Source organism: Sceloporus occidentalis, unplaced genomic scaffold (genome assembly GCF_023333645.1).
Source record: "Sceloporus occidentalis isolate IW3139 unplaced genomic scaffold, rSceOcc1.0.p SCAF_157, whole genome shotgun sequence".
NCBI classification, from domain to species: Eukaryota; Metazoa; Chordata; class Lepidosauria; order Squamata; family Phrynosomatidae; genus Sceloporus; species Sceloporus occidentalis.
This window is the reverse complement of record NW_028317137.1, coordinates 1,787,521-1,810,541: the sequence shown is the minus strand read 5'-3', so window position 1 is coordinate 1,810,541 and position 23,021 is coordinate 1,787,521. Positions and strand designations below refer to the sequence as shown.

The following is a 23,021-nucleotide window of genomic DNA, read 5'->3' as shown; positions in this document are numbered from 1 at the left end:
TGAAACAAGGGAAGGGGAAGTCTGCAGAATCCCCGATGTATTTGCAAAAGCAGCACCACAAAAAATTAACGCAGCTGTCAGAAGTGCAATTATGTATATATAGTAGTGTGTGGGGGGGTAGGACTTGGGGGGGTAATTTGATCCATATTCCATGTGTATTCCTTGTATACTCACCTCAGTCAGCGGCTCAGAGATGAGATGAGCAGAATATCTCGTGGAACAATAAGACCTGAAACTCTGTTAAGCTTAAGGCAGCCGGGGATCATGGGATATGTAGTCCACAAAGATGTGTGCCCTATAGGAGCAACTTGAGGAGAGGAGCACGGACTCACTGATATGCATGACTATGGGAGATCACACCGCATTATGCCGCGTACACTTAGCGGCGGGGGCGACGTGACCGCTGCGGACATCCTGTGACCCACATGTTGGACGGCAGCTTAGAGTCTGGCGGGTCTTCGAACGCACGCAAGCGGCATTTAACGTGTCCAGGGGGCCATAGTAGGCGGTGGAAGTGCTGATTCGGCAGCACTCGGAAAAGCTATATCAGACGATCTGGGGGTTGAATAAAAGACGACCTCGATTATAAGTCAAGGTCATTATTTTTTTTAGATGATTTCTTCTCAAAACACCTATGTGACTGAACCCTCCATCACGGGGGCCCCTGGAGACGCCTGAGAGCCAGCCTCCTCATTACTGACTTTGGGCCCTGGGTCACCCCCAGCAGTATATCATCTCATCACTTGCATTGTATTAGGTGCTTTCTGATAAGGGAGGTCATTTTCAGGGGTAATTCCTGTAGATTTTGGCTTTTTTTGCCGGCTCGTTCATCTGTTACTTGTTTAGGAGTGCCTGTGTCTTTTGTGAGTTACGGGCGAGGGTATGCAAAGCTATATAAGCTTTCTTTGGATTTCCAAGAAATAGCATTTATTTTATAGTTTATAGAAAACAAACAAAGCCATACCCTACCCGGTTGCATACCTCCCAAGTGTCTCACTTTTCATGAAACAGTCTCACACTTCACCGAGACGGATTTCCCGATTTGGACACTTGAAATGTTGTGGATTATGCAGTTGCTCCTATAAGAAGGGCTGAGCTGGCCCTGTATAATGTATAGTTCAACCCACGATGAGACTTTCAAGATTTCTTCAACCCCAAGAATATCGAAGGATTAAATGATATGTACAATAGAGTGCAGTATTTCCCCTCTATCCAAACTTTTGTGGTCCTATGCCCTAGTTCCACACTCCTCTCCAGCCTAAGCTCCTCACTCCCCATTTTGTAGGATGTGTCCTTGCAGGTCGTAATATACACCCTGTCTCTGCATAAGCTCCTCGTGGGTTCCACACTCTGCCAGACGTCCTTCATCCAGAACTAGTATCTGATCGACCTCCCGCACGGTACGCAGCCGGTGAGCGATAATCAACACGCTGAGCCCCTCAATACTCTGTAGAGAGCGCTGGATCTAAGGGAGACATGGAGACGGAATATCAAAAGACCTGGAGAAAGCTACTGATACACGCAGAATATTGAATATGATATAACAAACATAGAACTTTAATCAAAAGTATCTGTCTGATAATACAAATAGTTAAAATACGTAATTAGGAAGAATGTGGATATCGAAACATTCTTATTCAATCCTCAACAGGTCAAAGGAAAGAGAGGAGGGAGACTGACGGATACGAGTATGGAGGAGAGCTATAAGGCACTGTCCACGTGTGTGATGGAAGCAGCCATGCGACAGGAACACTGCCCAATACCTCATATTCAGTCCCTGCATCCAGGCTGCTAGACGCCTCATCCAGGATCAGGAGCTTCGGCTTCCGTGCGAGGGCCCGAGCGATTGCAATGCGCTGCTTCTGTCCAGCCCCCAGCTGTCCTCCGTTCCCACCAATTTCTGGAAGATATAACAGGTCCGCCAACAAACGTAATCATAGATGTACTGAGAGGGGGTGGTAGGTAAGTGGAGCAGCTTCCCAGCAGAAGTGGTATAGGGTAATACAGCAAGGGAATTTAAACATGCATGGGATAGACATACGGCTCCTGAATCATGGATGACGAGACCAACGACTGATTAAGGTTTGAGTCTTTCCATCCTTACTGCCTTTCTGGAGCAATTCCCTTCTGTATCGCCTCCGGAATGCTCTCGAGCCATCATCCTGTCCCCCATGCCCCTTCTGGATGTGTAATAATAAAACCCCCTTTCCTCACCCGTATCGTAGCCTTTCTCCATGCCCATGATGAAGGACGCTGCGTTGGCGTTCCTTGCCGCTTCCTTAAGATGCTCCTCTGGGACATTCTGGAGTCCATAGCCAATATTATCTTTAACTGATCCAGAAAACAAGACGGGCTCCTGAGCCACCAGCGCCACCTACAGGGCACGGAATGAGAATTACGCCATTAATATAATTAGCCTTATATTAACCTAATTCTAACAAAGATGAAACGTTACCTGGAAAAGTTTAGGCAGATTAGGCTTTAATATCTCGTAATAACGTTTCGTAGACGTGCAGTTACATAAAATGGGTCAGAATGTCAAAAAAAGGATATCACAGAAAAATGGGGAAACATCCTCTTTTAAAATATTTTTATTATTATAATTTTATGGGGAAAGGGTATTATACTTTTCAGAAACCAGGGCACATTCTGTACTTCATATACTCCACCTTGGAAATGCTGATCCAGCAGGACCCGATGAGCATTGCCACCCCAGCAGCTCATCACTCTGTCTTACCTTGGAGTGCAGGTAGCGGTGCTCATACTGATCTAGCGGTTTCCCGTCCAGCAGAATCTTCCCACTGTTCGGGTCATAGAATCGCTGCAACAGGGACACGCAGGTGGTTTTACCGCTTCCAGAGCGGCCCACTAGGGCCGTGACTCTTCCAGGGCTGAGTTTAAAGGACACGTTCTGTGTGTGGGAGAGAAGAGAAAGTCTGTCAATGAGAAGGGCTGCTGCCAGAACACGGCGTATAATCCTCCAGCGCTGTATACAGTAATAACCCCCCAGCGCTGTATAGAGTAATAACCTCCAGCAGTGTACATAGTAATAAACGCTGTATACAGTAATGTTGGGGGGGGCAAAAACCTGGTTTTATCTAATTTTGTTCCAATAAACTCACTTTATCTGCAGACCGCCATTGTTCCTGCTAAAACACCACACTGAGCTGATGCTTTATGGCGATTCTAATGAATTATATTACTCTACAGTCTTTCATTAGTCAGGAAATTCAGCTCGGTGGTTAAGACTGAGCCATTCTATTGTTTCCAATAGGCAGTATAATAAGAAGTCAGGGCGTTTGTCTAGTAGATTCTTAAATTTCAGACATTAATTACAAGGGAGCCCTGGTGCTTTACACCCAGCCAGTGGCCGCACACTTCAGCCCCCGGTGTGCAGCAGATCACGGGCGCATGGAGAGATGACAGCCAGTGTGCCAGATGGGCAGTCCAGGGCTGTGAAAAGATTGATCAATAAATGATCAATAAAAGATCTACAAACATAATTCTGATGATTACCTGAAGTGCAGGGCTGTCCTGGCGGGATGGGTATGAAAATGTGACATTTCTGAACTCAAAACAACCATGAAGCTGGTCCGGGCGGTAAGTACCGGAGGTGGACACCAAGGGTTCCCGATCCAGATACTGGAAGACCTTCTGAGCAGCTCCGGCGGAATGAGTGATCTCACTCAGCATATGCACAAGCCCCTAGGAGAGAGAGGACTCGATTATCACACAACCCAACAATCCGTCACATTCCGCACAAGGTCCAGTTCAGCAGCCAGTCTTACCATTATATAGTTTCCAGAATCCATCTGGTACAGAATAAACGATACCATCTTCCCAGGGGTTATATACCCATTCTGGATTAAAGTTTGTCCGTATAATAACATTATAATTTGGGAACAGAAGTTGGTGAGCTGAGAATGAAAAAAAAGATTACATTTTTTTAACTATTTCAATACATGGAATTTGCACCAGAAATGAATCACAGCGACGAACATTAGAAACAGACGATTGTCCATGTTTATCAGACTATTTACCCATGAAAGGGGCAATTACAAACCGGACACAGGAGATCAAGCTGATTACTGAATCTCTGGGGTGGGAAGCTGCATTTGGCCACACCCACATTGTCTACTACTTACACCCTCCCCTGCCCCTTTTGGGGCTAACCCCACCCTATGCACAGTAGGCCCCACCTTTTTTGAGGGAGAGCTCGGGGGGGGGTGGAGTTCCCATATACAGTACTGTGCAGGTGTGAAAAATGCTATAAAGTAAGAATATGTCCAAAAATATATAAATGTTAAAAATGTAAATCAAATCCATATTTTGTTAATGAAATTAAACTATTTACATGTCTATTTTTAAAATTTCTGGCACTTTTTCACACCTGCCTAAAACTTTCCAGACGAGTTAACCAACAACCCCAGAAGTACATTTTGCCCCTGGCATGGTAAGGCAATAGTTGCCCCCCCAAAGACTCACCCCGCCGAGCTGTATTCACCTTAATTGCCAGGACGTAAAGCGCTCTGACCAGGTCCCTGAGGTACTGCAGTCTGTACGTTTCCTGCAGAGACTCCTCGTATCGCTTGGCCTCGTCCTCCATCGCAGCAAAACTATGAACCGCTTTCACCGATTCTAGAATCTCTTTGGCGATATCGCCGGACCTCGCGATGGAGTCTTGGACCTTCTGCACCAGAGGCTGTAAGATGATACAGTGCGCACCGTCACACACCATAGCATCCCCTAAACTTTTAAGACCTCAACGGTCTCTTCCTCAAATGCACCTACAGTAGAAATACCCACCGTAACCTTACCTGATGATAGTGATTGTAAAACTTCTGTATGAGCCAAGTAATCGGGGAGCTGATAAAGGTTAAGAGCGTAAGCTGCCAGGACAGAGAGAACATAAATGCGTAAACCCCGATGCATTTCACCAGCATGCGGAATGCAATGTTCACGTTGCCAGCAATTGCGCGGCTCACAAGGGCCGTGTCTTGGGACAGGCGGGATGTGAGTTCTCCTGCGGACAAAATAAGGAAATAGTATTAGCTATATAATATATAATAATAGCATAATATAATAATAATAGCATATTCGCTCGTCCCTCCAGACACAATTACCTCTTTAATCTTTATGTTTAGACCTTTTAATATTTTAATGTATATTCACAAAGTTCAGGGGGGGGTTCAAAGGAGGAGAACAGGGGGTCAGTATCTAAAACTAGAGGCGTAGAGTCAGAGGCGTAGAGGTAAAGTAATTGAGATTAGAGGCTGAGAGACTTTACTGAGAGGGTGGTAGATAAATGGAGCAGCCTCCCAGCAGTGGTGGAGGCTAATACAGTGAGGAAATGTAAACAGGCATGGGATAGGGATAAAGCTTTCCTCACTATGGGACCAGATCAAGGACTGATGGGGGGGTTTGAATCCCTTACAAGATAAAGTTCTAAAACACGACGGGCTTTCTGTGTGAATCACGTGGTAAAATGTGGATTTCTGGGCTGAACCCGCACTTTTCATACACTTTATTTGCGATCGCGCCGCTGTCACCTGTCTTTGTAGTTTCAAAGAATGAGATTTCTTGTTTCATAAAGGAACGGAAGAGGAATCTTCGCAAGCGCTGGGTCAGTCGAGCCATGGAGAACATGAAGAGGCCTCCGCGGCATCCCGCCGAAAGAGAGCTGAGGAGAGTGGGACCGTTAACATGGCTTCCTGATGTTACCCAACACGCGGAGCACGAGGAGAAAACAACAATTCCGACACATTTTTCATTTCATCTTTGGGTCATTTGCACACCTGGGAATTCCAGGAGGAGCCGTGCTGAATCCTCTGGGTCGCAGGAGCGGGGTCCAGACACGCCCCACTCCCCGCCCATTTCCCCTTTAAATGTGGGTGTTTCCCACAATGTCAATGGGAACACCCACTGACAGCAGCAATAACACCCACTGACAGCAGCAGGACTGCCCCCAAGATCAGCAGGACCGCCCACAACATCAGCAGGACCGCCCACATATGTCCTTAACGTCTTCTTTAAGCGTACAAAGCCCACCTATGAACATTTTGCCCTTACCTTGCTATAGAAAAAATGGACACATAGACTATGGCCACCGAAAATTCTGATTCCTTGTAATTTGAGGACAAGATGTCGATTATCCGGCCCATGTAGTACGGGATACTCATCTCGCCTGGTGGGGCATGAAAATTTGTTAATTTGTATCAGTCTTTATGCAATAACTAATATGACTCTACATTATAGATAATGCTGTTTCCATCTCACAAAACTTTAAATTATTTTATGAATATTCCCCAAAAAATCCAATCTTTATGGAAACTCACTGAGCAGAGCTAGTACCAGGAAGATGAAAGCCCCGCTTAATGGACACCAGTCCGGCTTGGAGTATCTCAGGAGTCTTTTGAAGTTCTTCCTGCTCGTCTGTTGCCTGCTCTTGTCTTCTTCTGAAGATTCTTTTGGAAGAACGTGAGGCGACACGAGATCCCAGAGCAGACAGGCGAGGAGCAGGATGAGATGGGAGAGCAGGGAATGGTAGAGCCCGCAGTATAACTCCATGGGGTGAGAGGTGACATACATTCTCAATGTCTGGTACAGTGGTGGGGAGAGGCAGAGGGTAAGGGGGTAGAGAAAAGACGATGAGGTCCAAGCTTGGCCCTCTATAAGGCGTGACACCGAGCCAAGCATGGTGAATTTTATAAGGGATATTGTCCACATGGCCACTGGGAGAGCATAGGGGTAGTAAGTATATACAATCATGGAGGACATGTAAGTGGTAGAAGAGTCCAGGAGGAGGAAGGTGAGGTAGAGCCACAAAGAGCCCATGGTGTAGGTGACTGTGGGTGAAAAACCTGTAAAAACACAACAGAGATTTCTAAATGAAATAAGCTATTTGGTGTATTATTATTATCATTTTTCCTAATAATAATAATATGTGTATTACCGCATTTGGCCACTTTTTACATATTACACTAATAAATGTCTGTTACATTCTGAGGGTTCTGCTGCCCCCAGTGGACACATAGAGAGTTTACATTTTCATATAGAAACAAGAATGACAAAAGTTACTGGGATAGAAGGCCAGGGGGCGGTAAATAATGGGGTGAATGAGTGGGGACAGAATGGGTGCGTGAGCAGAATGAAGGCAGTTACCAGATAATACATCATTCTCACCAAATAACAAATAATACAGCATTTTACAGAATAAGTAATAAAGCTTGAAGATAACGACAAGGAGTGAGAGGGGCAGGTAAGTGTGCAAAATATGGGGTGAAGGGGTTAACAGATGAGGGCAGAGATACAGGGAGAGGGGCAGCAGATCGGGGCAGATATACTGAGAAGGGTGTTAGGGTGCGGAGATACAGAGAAGGATATTAGGGGGTGCGGAGATACAGAGAAGGGTATCAGGGGTGCGGAGATACAGATAAGGGCAGTAGGGGCTGCGGAGACACAGAGAAGAGTATCAGGGGGTGCGGAGATACAGAGAAGGGTATCAGGGGTGCGGAGATACAGAGGATAGTATCAGAGGGTGCGGAGATGCAGAGAAGGGTATCAGGGGGTGCGGAGATACAGAGGATAGTATCAGAGGGTGCGGAGATGCAGAGAAGGGCAGTAGGGGGTGCGGAGATACAGAGGAGGATAGTAGAGGCTGCAGAGACACAGAGAAGGGTATTAGGGGGTGCGGGGATACAGAGAATGGTATTAGGGGTGCGGAGATACAGAGAAGGGTATCAGGGGGTGCGGTGATACAGAGAATGACAGTAGGGGGTGCGGAGATACAGAGAAGGGTATCAGGGGGTGCGGAGATACAGAGAATGACAGTAGGGGTGCGGAGATACAGAGAAGGGTATCAGGGGGTGCGGAGATACAGAGGAGGGTATCAGGGGGTGCGGAGGGAGGTAAACTGCTCGGTACAGACAGGTACTCACTGACAGCGCTCGGGATCAGGTGGTGTATGATGGTGGATGGGGAAAGGGGAATAATCTGCACTAGGAGGGGGTATATTTATAGCTGGGGTAGAAGGATGGCTGTCTGATCTGAGATGTGGGCGGAATATACCGGCTCCCGCTTTCACTTTCACTTCTGATCCGTTTATAGATCGGGGGTTTCCGTGGGCTGCGAACAGACAGACTACCGGGGACAGGCGGACAGGCACAGGGGCAACTGCATCGGGGTAAGAACGACTAATTGGTGCACTTCCTGATACCCTTTCAACTTCATTACCATTTCCTAAACGAGCTCTTGCTGTACAATCTGCCCAATACTTCCCCTGGGGCATCAGGGGTACCATGCGCTGGGTCTTCTGCCCCATCACATCAGCTCTGGGGCAACCTCTGAATTTAACCCCTTAAGGACAATGGGCGGTCCCTAAACCCATTGAAAACAATGCATTTGGAGCCCGTACATGTACGGGCTTTGTCATTACGGGTTAAGCTCTCACCCTGTCAGATTACTCTAATTATTATAATTATTATTATTATTATTATAATACAGAAGGTGTGAAGGGCTCTGGTCGGTAGAGCTTACAATCTAAAGGCTCTCACCGTGTCTCCTTAAATGATTAATCTCCTTTCTAATGATTATTTAATTACCTTTGCAAAGTTTAATGTGTAATGTGTAACAAATAACTTTATAAATAATATTATAATAAAACAGAAAAAAAACAGCACAACCTGCTCTTTACCATAAGGTTTATGTGTAAGGTGCCTCTTCATAGAAATACTGTGCAAAACTTTAGTTGCAATTTTTTTAATTAAAATATATTTCAAAACGATGTTTTTTTCTTTATTGCCTGTCTCATAATAATCTTTCTTGTTTAATGATAATTTCTGTCTTGATTTGTAGGCTCGCTCATCATGAATTTCCTTTGGACTCTGGGATCCCTTGTGGCCCTGGATGTCACCACCGTGTACTTTCTGGGGTTTAACGAACCCCAAATAATGGCCCCGGCACACTGGGTCTGGGTAGTAGGCCTTTTAAGACTATTCGTATTGACCCTTGGAAAGCACGTGTTCGGCTGCTGGTCCAAGCTCCCCTGGTGGCTTCAGGGAGACCCAATTCCAGTGCCACACATTGTCCTAAGTTTCCTTATCCCGACATGCGCCGCCGTGTCCCAGTTTGTGTCCCCACGCATCAGCTCGGAAATCCTTTACAGCTGGAGACACTGGGACATCTTACTGTTCTGTTACCTTAGCACCCTGGCCTCGGCCATCTTGTTGCACCACCTGTGGCCTAATGCTGAGGAGGAAGGAGACGGTCCTGATGCCGTGTCGTCTGGTTCCGTGACTCGCTTGTTGAAACTCTTGTGGCCTTGCAAACATAGGTTTCTATTTGTGTTAATATTCCTGATAATTGGATCGTGGGGTAAGTAACAACGTTGCGATTCCATCACACTGTGTCCCTTGTTGCATCTCACAAACACCTAAGGCTTCCATCCAGAGTAGGACACCATGTATTGTGTGCTGTATTGTCTATTACCCTCTATACGGTCTTGTTTTAAAGTCTATCTCCTCCATATTTCAGGGGAGATGTCTCTGCCTTCCTACACTGGACGTATGACAGACTGGATCCTAAATAAGAAGGACCCCTCGATGTTCAAAAATGCCATCATAGCTATGAGTATGATCACTATCTGCAGGTAAGAGCCACCAGCAGAAGTCAGGGTCATTTCATAGCTTGGAGGAACCTTCTGAAACTCTTTTGGAACTTTAAGGAACTTTCTATGGATCTTCCTGTTGTGAATAACCTTTATTGAGTATTGGGATCTGTAGGATGATGTACAATCAGCGTATGTAGGAAGATGTGTTACCAGCCTGCATTGTTTAGCCTCTAGCTCATGTTCTAGAGTTCTAGGCTATTATCACAGATATCTTAGTGTGTAAGTTAATGTATTTTTAATGTGTTTTTCCCGTGCAGTGCAGTTTCTGAATTCATATGTGATTATATCTACAACAATACCATGAGCTTGATCCACATCCATACCCAGGGGCAGCTTCTACGCTCCGTCCTGAGGCAGGAAATTGGGTTCTTTGATTCTGTCCCCACAGGTAGATCCTAATGGACATGAAATAATATATTGCTTTCCTTTTAGACAAACCTAGCAGAACTTTAACTCTTTGAATGTCCTCGCAGGTGACATCATATCTCGCGTTACCACCGATATCACTGTCATGAGTGAAGCTCTGAGTGAAGGGTTAAGCCTGTTTATTTGGTACTTCATGAGGGCGGCCTTCCCCACTATCTACATGTTTTACTTGTCTCCAAAGCTGACAGTCTTTTCTGTGCTGTGCCTGTGCATCATCATGATTGCGCCACAATTATCGGGGACATTTTTACAGGTGAGACAATTGTCACTCCACACATTTAATGATCACCCTATGTATGCGTATATCCGTATGCATATTATTATTTTACAATCAACAAAAAGCCTCACCAGATCCGCCTAGCCTGCTATCTCCCCAGCAATTTATTCCGGAATCCCGAGCCTCTAGAATGGGCTCCTCATCTCCTTTTTCCGCTCCCTGGTCCACCTTCTTTCTACCAGGATCTATTTGCCTTCTGATCAGATATTCCATATTTGACAGGCCTGGTCCTATTCCTTCCCCACAGAAACTAGGAGCGAAAATCCAGGAATCTTCTTCAAAAGCCAACCAGGTGGCTCTGCAGACTTTCTCCAACATGAAGACGGTGCGGAGTTTTGCGAATGAGGAGGGCGAGTGTCAGCGCTATGAAAGTATGCTGCACGATACCTACCAGCTCAACAAGATGGAGGCCCTTGCCTATGGATGCAAAAATATGGCCAACAGTGTGAGTACTAAGGAAAGCTGTCATTTTGGGATGTTTTGTTCAGATTAGATATTATTAGGAAACACCATTTATGTTCAGGGGTTGAGGTTCTTATTTAATTATTTTTTTCCTCCTTCATACAGTGTTTGGGTCTGGCTCTGAAAGTCTTAATTCTGTACTTTGGTGGCCGTTTAGTGACGGATGGAGAAGTCAGCGGAGGGGAACTGGTGTCTTTTGTCCTCTACCAAATGACTTTTACATCCGCTGTTGAGGTATGAGATGGTGACATGGAATGATTCCTCTGTATAATAGAGATTGGCAGATGTGTTGTTTTACGTTGTGATGTTACGATCTGGCAGATTATCCATTGGGTGCAGGTGTAGAACGGCAGTATCTTCATGTCCTGTTGTCATGCTTTTCACTCCTTTTTATGCCCAGGAAGTGCTCAAAACATACCCTGAGGTCAAGAAAGCTGCAGGGTCCTCAGAGAAGGTTTTTGAATACATGGACCGCACCCCACAGATGCCGATATCAGGATCTTATGTCCCCAGCAATCTGAAAGGACACATTGAGTTCCAGAATGTGACGTTCTCGTACCCTAAAAGCCCAGATACCCCAGCCCTGCAGGTGCTGATAGACACATGGCCACTCGTAGTGTAAATCTCCTTCTCAAACAGTGTCAGTTTCCTCATTTTCTCTCTGTGTCTTTAGGGACTGTCCTTCAAACTGTTTCCTGGTCAAGTGACTGCGCTGGTGGGTCCCTGCGATGCCGGAAAGTCTACGGTAGTGCAGCTGCTGCTACGATTTTATGAACCCCAGAACGGGAAGATACTAATGGACGGGAAACCATTGGCAGAATATGACAACCATTTCTACCGCAGCAAGGTAATGGCTCACACATATATTGTGTATAATAAATTATTAGTAATAATACTCCGGGTATCAGATGGAAGCTGGCAGCATCCGTATAGTAAACGAGAAGAAGACGTTGGCAGAGGAAAATATGGCCCCTGATCTCCGACATCAAGCTGTTGACCAAGAGCAATAGACCTGCACATGACTTGTGTGTGAATACTGTTGCCGGTGTGCGCTTCATAATATGACTATTGTTCCATCTTCTACTACAGGTATCGGTGGTGAGCCAGGAGCCGACCCTCTCTTCCCGTTCTCTGGAGGACAATATTTCCTATGGGATGGAAGATGTCCCGCTAAGCTCAGTCCAGGAAGCAGCCAAGGTGGCCTACGCGCATGACTTCATTACCAAGCTGGATAATGGCTATCAGACAGGTACAGGCTCTGGGCAAGAATTATATGCAATGTATTATTATCGGGAAGACACATAATAACAAGTGTGGTCTGTATAAATTTCATTCTTCTTCCCCAAAGATGCTGGACAGAAAGGTGGGCTGCTCTCCGGGGGGCAGAAACAGAGGGTAGCATTAGCAAGAGCCCTTCTAAGGGACCCAAAGGTCCTCATCCTGGATGATGCCACCAGTTCTCTGGATGTAGAGAGTGAGAAGAAAGTGAGTGCAGTAAAGGAACCAAACACTCACAGTTACGTACAATATTCCATCATGCATGCCATCACACACAATATTCCATCACACAATCACACACAATATTCCATCACAATATTCCATCACACAATCACACATAATATTCCATCACGCGTTCCATTATACAGTCACACACTGTTGGGTCTATTCAATAAAATGAGAGTCTACAGGCGAGTCAGGGCCAGTTTTTACAGTGTTCCTTGTAACAGAAATGCCCAGTACTGCATCATATGGTCACACAGTGTTCCTTTACACAGACACACACAACATTCCATCACACAGCCACACATTCCATTACATTGACAATATTTTATAACACGTACACACACTTCTTCTACACCAAATTCCTCCCTACAACAGCTCCACCTTTCCTCCTCGCAGTGACCCACATGCTTACTCCCTCAATACAGATACATTGTAAATAATTACAGTATCTGAGCTCAGAGTGAAGTTCTTCTTCATGCTCAATACTTCTTCAATACTTTCATTCAGTGAAGTTGGGTCGTTAAACCAGAGTGTCTAAAACCTGCCCTCTCCCCTCAGGTGCAGAGTGCGATATACGACGATGCCCGGCAAAGGAGTGTCCTGCTCATCTCCCACCGCATGCACAGCGTGCAGAGGGCAGACCGCATCCTGGTGCTAGAAGGGGGTCGGATCGTAGAAGAGGGGACACATGAACAGCTGATTGCTCAGAAGGGCAGCTATTGTAAACTCTGGAACAATCAGAACACGAGTTACCAACGAGGGAACGGAGAAGAAGATTAGCCTTTCATTTATTACTGTTTGTAAGTCCTGATCTTGAGCCAAGCAGACCTGGCTTAAGAATGCATTGTGTGCCAGTGATGGGCCGTAGGAACCCCTTTGTGTTTAATTGGGCTTCTCTGTGACATTCGAGAAAACAGGATGTGATGCAAGCATCCCGCTAGTGTGCACAGTGTGTGATGTCACACCCTCTAGTGTCACCCTGGAGCCATTCTAAATACCATGAGTGTCCCTGACCGGGTAATATGTAGAATTTCAATGCACCGTGATGGATGTGACCACATTTCCTATATATATATATATAATATATGCGTCTTTACTAATCGCCACATTAATGGTTGCTAAGGTTAAGGCTGCTGTCTGGCTTCTATAATACTATGGGGTACAATTCATATTGGGGGTTACTTTGCATAGTAAACCATAGCTTCTATTTGCTTTTATATTTGCTAATGTTTTCATAATGTATGTAACGCAATAAATGTTACTTTTTTGATGTGTGCCTTTTTTTTGTTGCATTAGGTTCCACTGGTAGACCAATTTTCCTTGCCGAGGTCAGAATAAGAACAATTCATAGACCTGGTCGAACCACTGAGTCTTCCCTTGAGCTTATCTTTAACATTCTACATTTACATGCTTGTTGCAGAAGCCACTGATATAATTATGCACTTATTTATTGTAAAGTGCAATGATGTAATGTAATTAAATAAATAAATAATAAACCGTATACATATGTTTAAATTTAAAATGAACTTTTCTGTCAATATGAAACTCAATATCACTGCGGTTAGTAGAATGCAGTGTGATATGGCGACATTAAATATAAATTGCTGTATAAAACAATAAATAATAATAACTGTAATAATGATAAAACATTCAGCGCAAGATTTATAGGTAGGGGCACCTGGAGGTACTGCCCTGGGTAAGACGTTGAGGAGCGAAGCTCTAAATACCCCACTGATGGCCAAGGCGGGGGTCACGTAGCCCATACCGGCCTTTGTGAAGCTCGCTCTGAGAAGCACAGCGCATGGGACTGGCTTGTTGACCATTTGGTTCCCTAAATGCCACCGGGTGCTGGCTGTCTTAGGACTAAAGAAAACAAAACCAGAAAGGTTTTCAGAAACACAGAATTAACAGAAAGGAGGCTTTTATCGTAAAACTTAAGTTTTATTCGTTCTTTGACTCGTTCTTTGATTCGTGTTACAGCGTAACGAGGTTTCAATATTCTGTTTGGGGGTCCCAGAGAAGTAAAGGTTGGTGGTTCGGAGACCTCTGTAGGACCTCCCTCTGACTTTCTGGTCACTCGGTCTTCTGCTCAGTGTATCCCTGTAGCAAATCGCTGACATCATACTGTCCAACCTTCACCCAGCCGTCCGCCTTCATGTGGTACACTAAGGAGAAAGCAAAGATTTATCACAATAGAAACATGGAACCATTCGGTCTCTGAGCTTAACCAGTCCCAGGTCCCGTTTCAGAGTAGTACTTACTGTTCACAACTCCCCCCGAGTAGGCATCACGGTGAGTGGCATAGGTGACTGCCCTGCGGCCCAGATCATACGCCTCTGCCGGACTCAGGTCATACCGATAGCCGCTATCAATTACTCCATAGGCGTAAGAATTCCCTGATCCGGTGGAAAAGATGTCCCCACACAATCTGGTACCATTTTCATCCACATAATACAGACCGGGACCCTGTTGGAAACATCAGCCAGGAGAGGCGTACATTTTGAGATGCAGAAAGTTTTCATACATTCTTTACCTGCTCCCCTTCGGGACTGAACCTGTAGACGCATTGGGGTCGCGCTAAGAACGGCGATTCTGTGCAAAACGACCAGGGGTCTAAATCCCAGCTGTGGCCCTTCTAGTGATGACATCATCAGGCTCCTAACTTCTAGCGATGTCATGCACTGCTTAGTTGTGTAATAGAACCTGAAGCCAGCATGCAGAGAGGTTGGAATGGTGGGGAATGGTGGGGCTTCCTACCTTCTTATCCCATCCGCAGATCATGCTGCCCATGGACAGCCCGGCTCCTCTGTACTGCAGCATCATGTTACACAGGAGCTTGGATGCCGCCGACACCGAGATGCGGGAATTATTCCTCAGCTGGTATAACCTAGAAAACAGGAATTCATTCCACACGCCGGTGACACGGAGGGGGTACAGATTTCTAGAGGCATACATCGGGATATAGGGAAATATCATTATTCCGGATCCATCTTATGGGTACTATTCAGAAATTGTGGTCTTGGTACCCCTTGGTATTACCTTGTACCCAACTCCCGAAATACAGAACCCTTTCCAAGGCCAGGGCCCAAAGTCTATAGGAAGAAGGCGGCCCCCAGGCCCCTCCAGGAGCCCAGGGCCCAGAGGCTTCTGTGACATGTCCTATTTACTAAAGATCTCCATGCAGTTCGGAGGCCGAGGTTCTACGACATAAAATCAGTCCAAACGGTCACTTTTTAGGTGGCCCTTTCTCTGGCTACTTTATCTGGGGTTCCAGATGCTATAAAGAACTGGCATGCAGGTACTCCATTGTACAGCGCTACGGAATATGATGGCACTATATAAAACAATAAAAAACAATAAATACTACTCCCTCACCTGCACTCTTTAGCCAGCAGTCTCTCCCAGTACTGGCAGTCCGCGGCACTTCCGGACATGGTCCCCAGCAGGTAAGGGTTAATCTCAATCACTTTATTAACCTTTAGTGTCGCTGTTTCGGAAATCCAGAAGATCCAATTACTAAAGAATTGGCCCAAATTTTCCCGCGGTAATGACGACCAATACAGAGCACCCATCGCGGGAAGCCGCTTATGGTGGAAACAGGCAATGACCCCCCCAGTTCTCAAAGGAATGGCCGATAATGTAGGACCCCCCCATGTACTAATAAATACAAGTATGATAAACATATAAAATGGAGCATAAATAGGGTCATAGACTCCCCGGTAGCCCGGTTTCTGTTGGTAGCCCCCAGTGGGCCAGTGTTTTATATGGTGTTAATGTATTATGTCATGTAATATAATTTCGGCAAGGAAAGGGGTCTTTTAACAGCTCCCTATTAATGTGATAAAATCAGCGCAGCATCCGGTACTAGGTTGGGATGGTAATACCTGCAAGTAGCGTTTTCTGGGGTTACTGCTGACTCCAGTTGCCCCAGACAGCTGCCTGCCTTGCCCTGACTGCAATCAGGTAAGCGGTAGCCGGTGTAATAAAATGGCCCGGATACTCGTTATTCCCGTTCGCTCCCCACATTTACCGATATAACTCCCAGCCGAAGCTCTTGAATCCACGGCTACGATGACTCCATGCTGGAATTTAAAGGCCAGGGTCGTGGTTCCGTGCCACGGCTCGATTTTCACGCCATCCACCCCCTGCTCCATTCGACGCAGGAACTCTGCGGGCTGCAGAGCGGGATAAATATAGTTATTACAGGTAGAGAAGTCAATGGCCGGGATAGGGGAGGAAAAAATAATAATACCAAGGGGTCCAAAATATTCTATGTCAGCATTTTAAGCCGGGGGTTTATTTATTAATTATACGTTAAAGTAAAAATCCTGGGTGTCTAAAAACTTTGAAGTAATAGGACAGACTTAGCTTATCTCAGTTAATAATAATAATAATAATAATAAATATAATAATAATAATAATAAATATAATAATAATAATATGACAAATAAACAATAAAAAATACATTTAAAAAATAAACTAAATAAAAAGTTTCCATTTGACGTCCTCTAAATCCTCTTTGGCTACATTTACATAAATTAGTTACAGTTATATGAAGAAGCATAAAGAAGAATATCTATCCATCTCTATGTACATTCTAATAAATGCATGTTCCTACCTGCCACCCAGGGGGCACTGCCAGCTCGGTCTTCTGTGGCAGGAATGAGATGGCGGGGGAGATTTTGCCTCCATACAGGGGTAGCCGCCAGTCGGATGAAGAGCCACACACTTGCAGAAGGGCCATCTCAGAAACCTCAACGATCCGGTTCTTGCGTCTGGTTCTGTGACTCGCTCTGTTGGGACCTCTCGGGGTGGGACTGAGCCGTACTTTTCTCCAGGGCTGTCTCTCTCTCTCGCACCCTCTGCCTACCCCTGGGTGTCTCTTCTGTGTTGTTTCTCCCGTCTATCTGTCTATAACAGAAACTGAAAGTGACACGAAGTCGAGAGCCTCGATGGCCGTTCCTCTCCCCAGAACCGAGCAAAGATAAAGGGATATCCGGAACACAGGATGGTGTGCGGTTCTAGAACAGTTATATACATAGATAGATAGATAGATAGATAGATAGATAGATAGATAGATAGATAGATGGATGGATGGATGGATGGATGGATGGATGGATGGATGGATAGATAGATAGATAGATAGATAGATAGATAGATAGATAGATAGATAGATAGATAGATAGATAGATAGATACAGAGATAGATAGATAGATAGATAGATACAGAGATAGCTATATATAGATAGATAGGAAAGGACAAAGATTATTGTGTATTGAGTACCCGCCATAGCTGGGAGCATTCTCACTGAGGACTCCATAAAAATTAACCCTTTAATAGCCAGTCACAAAGATCCTACTGTAGTGACTCGCTAATGGTGCAAACCAAGAGGTTCCAATAATGGTCCTTGTCACCTGTGTTCAAGCAGAGATTTCAGCTGAATTCTTATTACTTATTGTGTTATATAGCGCCATCATATTCTGCAGCGCTGTACAATGCTCAGATATTCTTACATCAGGGCAGAATATGAATATCCCCGGTGGCTTTGGGCCTCATGGCGTCTGCCGCGCACCTCTATACCCACAGCAGCGGTAACAGAGAAGCACCGTCGCGCATGCACATAATGATAAGAGCCTTAAATTTCCCAAACCAGTCCCTCCAGCCAGGCTTATTTCTTAGCGAAGTTGTCCTGGCGAATATCCTGGTTACGGGGCCGCCGGCAGCTTTGTGCCTCACAGACGGTTACATAAACCTGTCCTTGCTAATTATCTTTATAGTTTCTATAAATAATCACCTTCGGTGAAGAAACAGACAGCTTTCTAGGAATTACATTACCTACGAGAGATTTATATTGCATCACATCAGCTTTGATCTATGCATTTCTGTCCAGGGCCGGACCCGGGTTAATTTAGCGAACTTGGCGATTTGAAAGACTTATAAATGTTACGCTTTAACTGGGTTTTTTTTGTTGATTTGTTGATAATTGCAATATTATGCTTTTAAAATATTAATGCAGCTCGTGAACAAAGATGTAATATTAACAGGAAAATGGGTGTTTGGGGGTTAAATGCATATTTATCAGAGGCGGGTGTTCTGCTTAGAAAGCCCGAAAGTATTCTGCCAATAGAATGTGAATGCTGAAAAGCTACGTGGCAACGGCCAATGAATGGTTAGACAATAATACACATCATCAGTTGCCAGGCAGATGATCTGTGAACAGTTTAGAAAAGTGAATAATTGAGAGTAACCACAGGCTGCTTGAATTAGAACTACCTGAGCCAGTCCTGATAACGCGCAGGCACATCCCCTACATTACAAACAGACCCCGCGCTGTCTGACCAGTCCTGATAACGCGCAGGCACATCCCCTACATTACAAACAGACCCCGCGCTGTCTGACCAGTCCTGATAACGCGCAGGCACATCCCCTACATTACATACAGACCCCGCGCTGTCTGACCAGTCCTGATAACGCGCAGGCACATCCCCTACATTGCATACAGACCCCATGCTGTCTGACCAGTCCTGATAACGCGCAGGCACATCCCCTACATTACATACAGACCCCGCACTGTCTGACCAGTCCTGATAACGCGCAGGCACATCCCCTACATTACATACAGACCCGCCACTGTCTGACCAGTCCTGATAACGCGCAGGCACATCCCCTACATTACATACAGACCCGCGCTGTCTGACCAGTCCTGATAACGCGCAGGCACATCCCCTACATTACATACAGACCCGCGCTGTCTGACCAGTCCTGATAACGCAGTCACATCCCCCTACATTACATACAGACCCCGCGCTGTCTGACCAGTCCTGATAACGCGCAGGCACATTGGATGCAAACCCAGAGTCCCCCCTTCAGAAATCCTGAATCAGCTTGTCTGTCTGTCTGTCTGTCTGTCTGTTACAAACACAGAGACGCCAAGCTGCAGCTTCACAGTTTGTTTCACTTTTACTTCTGCTGAAGAAGGACGAGTAATGCCCGGCTCGGGGAGTCCGTATAATGCCTCCTATGAGGTGTTCACAGGGGTAAGACGATCATTTCATGCCCTGAGGGTTACCTGGGGGCCGGGGGGGGATGGCAGAGAGGGAGAGGTAACATGTCATGCGGACAGAGACGGGAAGAGAAGAACACGAGAGAGAAAAGAGGAGGCTGGGAGAGAACCGTTAAAAAATCCAAGGAAATGCCTCAAAGAGACGTTTAACCCTTTAATGCCAGCAGAGCACTGTATAGAGGACTGAGCCGCAGGCTGCGCATGGACCAGAGCAAAACCTGCAAACTTTAAAAATATTTAAAGAAATGTAAAAAAAATAAGTAGCATTTTTTTCACCGGGGAGGGGGGGCTTGATAAGTGTGACTCTGATCAGGACCACCTTTAACGCAGGGCAAAAGAGGGAGCTGCCCTGGGTCCAGTCATTCCTGGGGGGGGTCGATGCCAGGGGCCATTTCACTATATAGCGTCCCCCATGGTTAGTGTTACACTCAGCATTGTGTAGATGGCCCCTGATGGCTGCCTTTGGCCCCCCGGACCTCCTGTACCCTTTGTTGGTCTGTAGAATGCTAAGACGTTTGTAACAAAGTATCTCTCTCTCCCCCAGACCACCATCATTGCGGTGGAGTTCGACGGAGGGGTTGTTGTAGGTTCTGACTCGCGTGTGTCTGCCGGGTAAGTCTGGGTTCCCGTTCCGGCCCCTGCCGGCCCTCCTGCCCATGTCTGGATTGGGTGCGTTTCTGGGGGATTAGCATGGGTTTATAAATAATGTATTTATACACAGAGTGAGATTAGGGGCTCCTCGCACTTCTGTGGCCCAGCAGCCGCCACATTGTGGGGGGCCCTGCTAATATATATATATCTCCCTGCTACTATATCTGTTTATCAAAAATACGTGGTCCCCGCGACCTCGAAGGTCAACATCACTGGTGGTCCTGCCATTTGTATGTTCTACCTGTATCTGCACGTGGGTGTTAGCGTGTCTGAATGTATACGGTGTGATTCCTATACATATTTTTTCCTCCCCAGGGAAGCCGTGGTAAATCGAGTATTTAACAAAGTAGCTCCTGTCCACCAGAATATATACTGTGCTCTTTCTGGATCTGCAGCAGATGCGCAGGCGGTGACGGACCTGGTCAGCTATCACATGGATGTGCACAGGTGAGACCTCTGTGCAGGTGACACCCCGCTTGTCCTTGTGGGGGGTAACATTTCTGACTCGTTTTCTCGTCTGCAGTATAGAAATGGGGGGACCTCCGTTAGTCTTGGCGGCTGCGACTCTGGTGAAAGGAATCAGCTACAAGTATAAGGAGGAGATGGTAGCCCACCTCATTGTCGCTGGGTGGGATAGAAAGAACAGGGGGCAGGTAAGTGCACTCTCTCAGGAAACAGAGTGAAGGAATGAGAAGAAACGGTCAGACCATCGGGGAAACGGAATGAAAGTGAGTGTGCGTGTCATTAATGGGGGGCACGGAGCAGAATAGAATATTGGAATATTTATTTTAAAACTTTGTTAAAGGTAAAGAAACACGTTACACTCTTTGGGGGTCTGCGTGTTTTATGATATATTTTGTCACATTATTTCATTTGCTGTCTATGATGTGACTCTTGGGCAGGTCTACGGGACGCTGGGAGGTATGATAACGCGGCAGCCGTTCGCCATCGGAGGCTCCGGCAGCACTTATATATACGGCTATGTGGACTCGGCCTTCAAGCCTGGGATGTCCAAAGAGGAATGCGAAAGATTCGCTATCCACGGTGAGAATATTAGATATATCCCCCCAAATAATCTGTGCGATAATAGTTTTATCAAACCCCCTAACCCTCATTAGGTGGGATGGAGAATTACTGACATGCTCTAGAGCTCTAGGAAAGCAATGCCATAAACCAAGACATCACGGCCATTTATTTAACCATGGTTTATTTTATAATTATTATTATTATTTTCTCATTATTATTATTATTATTATTATTTCTTTTCAGCTCTCTCCCTGGCCATGAGCCGCGACGGCTCGAGTGGCGGTGTTATTTACCTTGTGACAGTCACCGAAGATGGAACGAAAAACACCCTTTTAACCGGGGACAATATTCCTCGCTTTTATGATCTGTAACTCTGCTCTAGGGGGTCCCAGTATCATCTCGTGTATGCGCGACATTTATTAAAGACTGGAACCGTAAACCTCTGCTGTACATTTAAATAAAAGACATTCCGTGTGAATTCAAACATTTTTATTTTATGAATTTATTGTCGATATTATTGACTTCATTAGCATGACTGAGCGAGTGAATGAGTGAGTGAATGAAAGTATTAGTGTTGAGGGGTAGAAGTGGCACAGCCAGGCTGTTTTGGGGCAGAGGGGGCAAAGGCAGGCTTTTTCAGGGGCAGATCATTAACAGGCAGGCTGTTTTAGGGGCAGAGTAGGCACAGGCAGACTGTTTCAGGGGCAGAGGGGAGGCAGGCTGTTACAGGGCAGGGGGGGCACAAGCAGCCTTTTTCAGGAAAGAGGGGGCACAGGCATGCTGTTTTAAGGCATATCTGTTTAGTAAATGTTATTTATTCAACTTATTTAATTTATTTATAAGTTTATTTTTTTAGATTTCCATTTTTTTCCCGTATTTTTCCAAATTTGTTAAATATTCTTGCCGATATGATTTTTTTTGGGGTGTCTTTACATACAACATCTACTATAGCTGCAGGGAGGCTATTCCACTCACCTTGATAGTAAAGAAATACTTTGTTACAAAGAAACCTCTGACCGTCTAGTCAAACTATGAAGCTAAAACAACTAAAAGTTTCATTATAAAAAAAAATAACTTGAAAGGCTGCATTCCTAGTTTTCTGAAAAAGGCTCAGTAGTCTCTTGTTGGGTGATTATAGTGGAAGGATCTGGTTCTTCATGCGCGATGTAGATTACACTGGGCATTTCTCTATACATTGGCGCCCGCTTTTGGTGGGAATTTTTCTCATCCTTTCTGAACTAAAAGAAACAACCTGATTTCCCCGAAACGGCGTGTCTCCCAAGAACCAATCCAGGCATGATTTTGCGATGACATCACTAGTTAGTTGTTAGATGCTTAAATAAATCTTGAAAGGGAAATTCCTGCTGTTATTTCTGTTCCTCGTATCAGATCCAAAACATGTTTTCTTTAACTGCTTGAGGGGAACCAAAATATCACATGACTGCCAACAAGCGTCGGGCGAAGGGGCAGCATGACTGAGGTGACGCCAAGCAGACCCCCCCCCCCCATATCTGGGTAGATTATGCAAAAAGGGCATTAAGGGCCATGACGGTTGGTGGGCGCCCCTTGGAAGGGGAGGGCACAGGGGGCTAGAAAGGGATATTAGGGACTCCCTCAGGGAGCAGCTTCCTGTTATTGTTTGTTGTAAAGGACAACGCCCCACTGTCTCTCGCCACTATTGCTGTTGTCATGGCGGGCTGCTGGTCGTTGGCGTGGTGTAAGGGTTAATCATCCTTACAGGTGGTGGGACTCGTGGTGCACAAGCCGCCAGTTTGAGGGCAGAACACTCCTGGGGCCGGTGCCGGTGGCATGAAGGGATATCATTGGGATGCCTGGGCCAGCCGGTGTTGGGTTGGCTCGGCTCCAGCGCATGTAATGTTGGCTATATGTTAATATGTTTACATAAATTTGCATACATTTGCACATAAAGTTAGCTGTTTACAGCA

General features: G+C 45.7%; 4 protein-coding genes across 4 annotated transcripts; 2 read left to right on the top strand and 2 right to left on the bottom strand.

The window, feature by feature from the left end:
• Positions 1-1,267: 1,267 nt before the first annotated feature.
• On the bottom strand, positions 1,268-8,320 carry LOC149280402 (antigen peptide transporter 2-like). The gene is made up of 13 exons (XM_089500645.1): positions 8,068-8,320; positions 7,520-7,657; positions 6,336-6,860; positions 6,070-6,184; positions 5,550-5,680; positions 4,818-5,023; positions 4,505-4,702; positions 3,789-3,917; positions 3,517-3,705; positions 2,738-2,911; positions 2,215-2,374; positions 1,764-1,900; positions 1,268-1,465 (listed from the first exon to the last, which is right to left on the bottom strand). Exons 1-13 carry the CDS (start codon positions 8,318-8,320, stop codon positions 1,268-1,270), a joined length of 2,553 nt encoding a protein of 850 aa, XP_089356771.1.
• Positions 8,321-8,864: 544 nt separating this feature from the next.
• On the top strand, positions 8,865-13,115 carry LOC149280401 (antigen peptide transporter 1-like). The gene is made up of 11 exons (XM_089500644.1): positions 8,865-9,372; positions 9,532-9,646; positions 9,925-10,055; positions 10,141-10,346; positions 10,618-10,815; positions 10,938-11,066; positions 11,233-11,421; positions 11,506-11,679; positions 11,922-12,081; positions 12,181-12,317; positions 12,894-13,115. The coding sequence occupies exons 1-11, from the start codon at positions 8,865-8,867 to the stop codon at positions 13,113-13,115; spliced, it is 2,169 nt and encodes a 722-aa protein (XP_089356770.1).
• Positions 13,116-14,408: 1,293 nt separating this feature from the next.
• On the bottom strand, positions 14,409-17,079 carry LOC149280400 (proteasome subunit beta type-8-like). The gene is made up of 6 exons (XM_089500643.1): positions 16,954-17,079; positions 16,366-16,510; positions 15,711-15,822; positions 15,093-15,222; positions 14,597-14,801; positions 14,409-14,500 (listed from the first exon to the last, which is right to left on the bottom strand). Exons 1-6 carry the CDS (start codon positions 17,077-17,079, stop codon positions 14,409-14,411), a joined length of 810 nt encoding a protein of 269 aa, XP_089356769.1.
• A 2,242-nt stretch (positions 17,080-19,321) lies between these two features.
• Positions 19,322-21,446, top strand: LOC149280399 (proteasome subunit beta type-9-like). The gene is made up of 6 exons (XM_089500693.1): positions 19,322-19,372; positions 19,943-20,010; positions 20,365-20,496; positions 20,573-20,702; positions 20,952-21,093; positions 21,319-21,446. The coding sequence occupies exons 1-6, from the start codon at positions 19,322-19,324 to the stop codon at positions 21,444-21,446; spliced, it is 651 nt and encodes a 216-aa protein (XP_089356819.1).
• The last annotated feature ends 1,575 nt before the right edge of the window (positions 21,447-23,021 follow it).

Bases quoted from the DNA above. Each gene is read 5' to 3' on its own strand.
- LOC149280402 (XM_089500645.1), bottom strand. From the start codon at position 8,320: ATGGGGCAGAAGACCCAGCGCATGGTACCCCTGATGCCCCAGGGGAAG. The intron at 3,706-3,788 runs GTAAGACTGGCT...TCTCTCTCCTAG, and splicing joins ATTCTGGAAACTATATAATG to GGGCTTGTGCATATGCTGAG. The intron at 1,466-1,763 runs GTATTGGGCAGT...TGTCTCCCTTAG, and splicing joins ATGCAGGGACTGAATATGAG to ATCCAGCGCTCTCTACAGAG.
- LOC149280401 (XM_089500644.1), top strand. From the start codon at position 8,865: ATGAATTTCCTTTGGACTCTGGGATCCCTTGTGGCCCTGGATGTCACC. The intron at 10,816-10,937 runs GTGAGTACTAAG...TCCTTCATACAG, and splicing joins GCAAAAATATGGCCAACAGT to TGTTTGGGTCTGGCTCTGAA. The intron at 12,082-12,180 runs GTACAGGCTCTG...TCTTCCCCAAAG, and splicing joins GGATAATGGCTATCAGACAG to ATGCTGGACAGAAAGGTGGG.
- LOC149280400 (XM_089500643.1), bottom strand. From the start codon at position 17,079: ATGGCCCTTCTGCAAGTGTGTGGCTCTTCATCCGACTGGCGGCTACCC. The intron at 15,223-15,710 runs GTGAGGGAGTAG...CCTGTTTTCTAG, and splicing joins CTGCTGGCTAAAGAGTGCAG to GTTATACCAGCTGAGGAATA. The intron at 14,802-15,092 runs GTAGGAAGCCCC...TGTTTCCAACAG, and splicing joins TCTGCGGATGGGATAAGAAG to GGTCCCGGTCTGTATTATGT.
- LOC149280399 (XM_089500693.1), top strand. From the start codon at position 19,322: ATGCCCGGCTCGGGGAGTCCGTATAATGCCTCCTATGAGGTGTTCACA. The intron at 20,011-20,364 runs GTAAGTCTGGGT...TTTCCTCCCCAG, and splicing joins GACTCGCGTGTGTCTGCCGG to GGAAGCCGTGGTAAATCGAG. The intron at 20,703-20,951 runs GTAAGTGCACTC...ACTCTTGGGCAG, and splicing joins ATAGAAAGAACAGGGGGCAG to GTCTACGGGACGCTGGGAGG.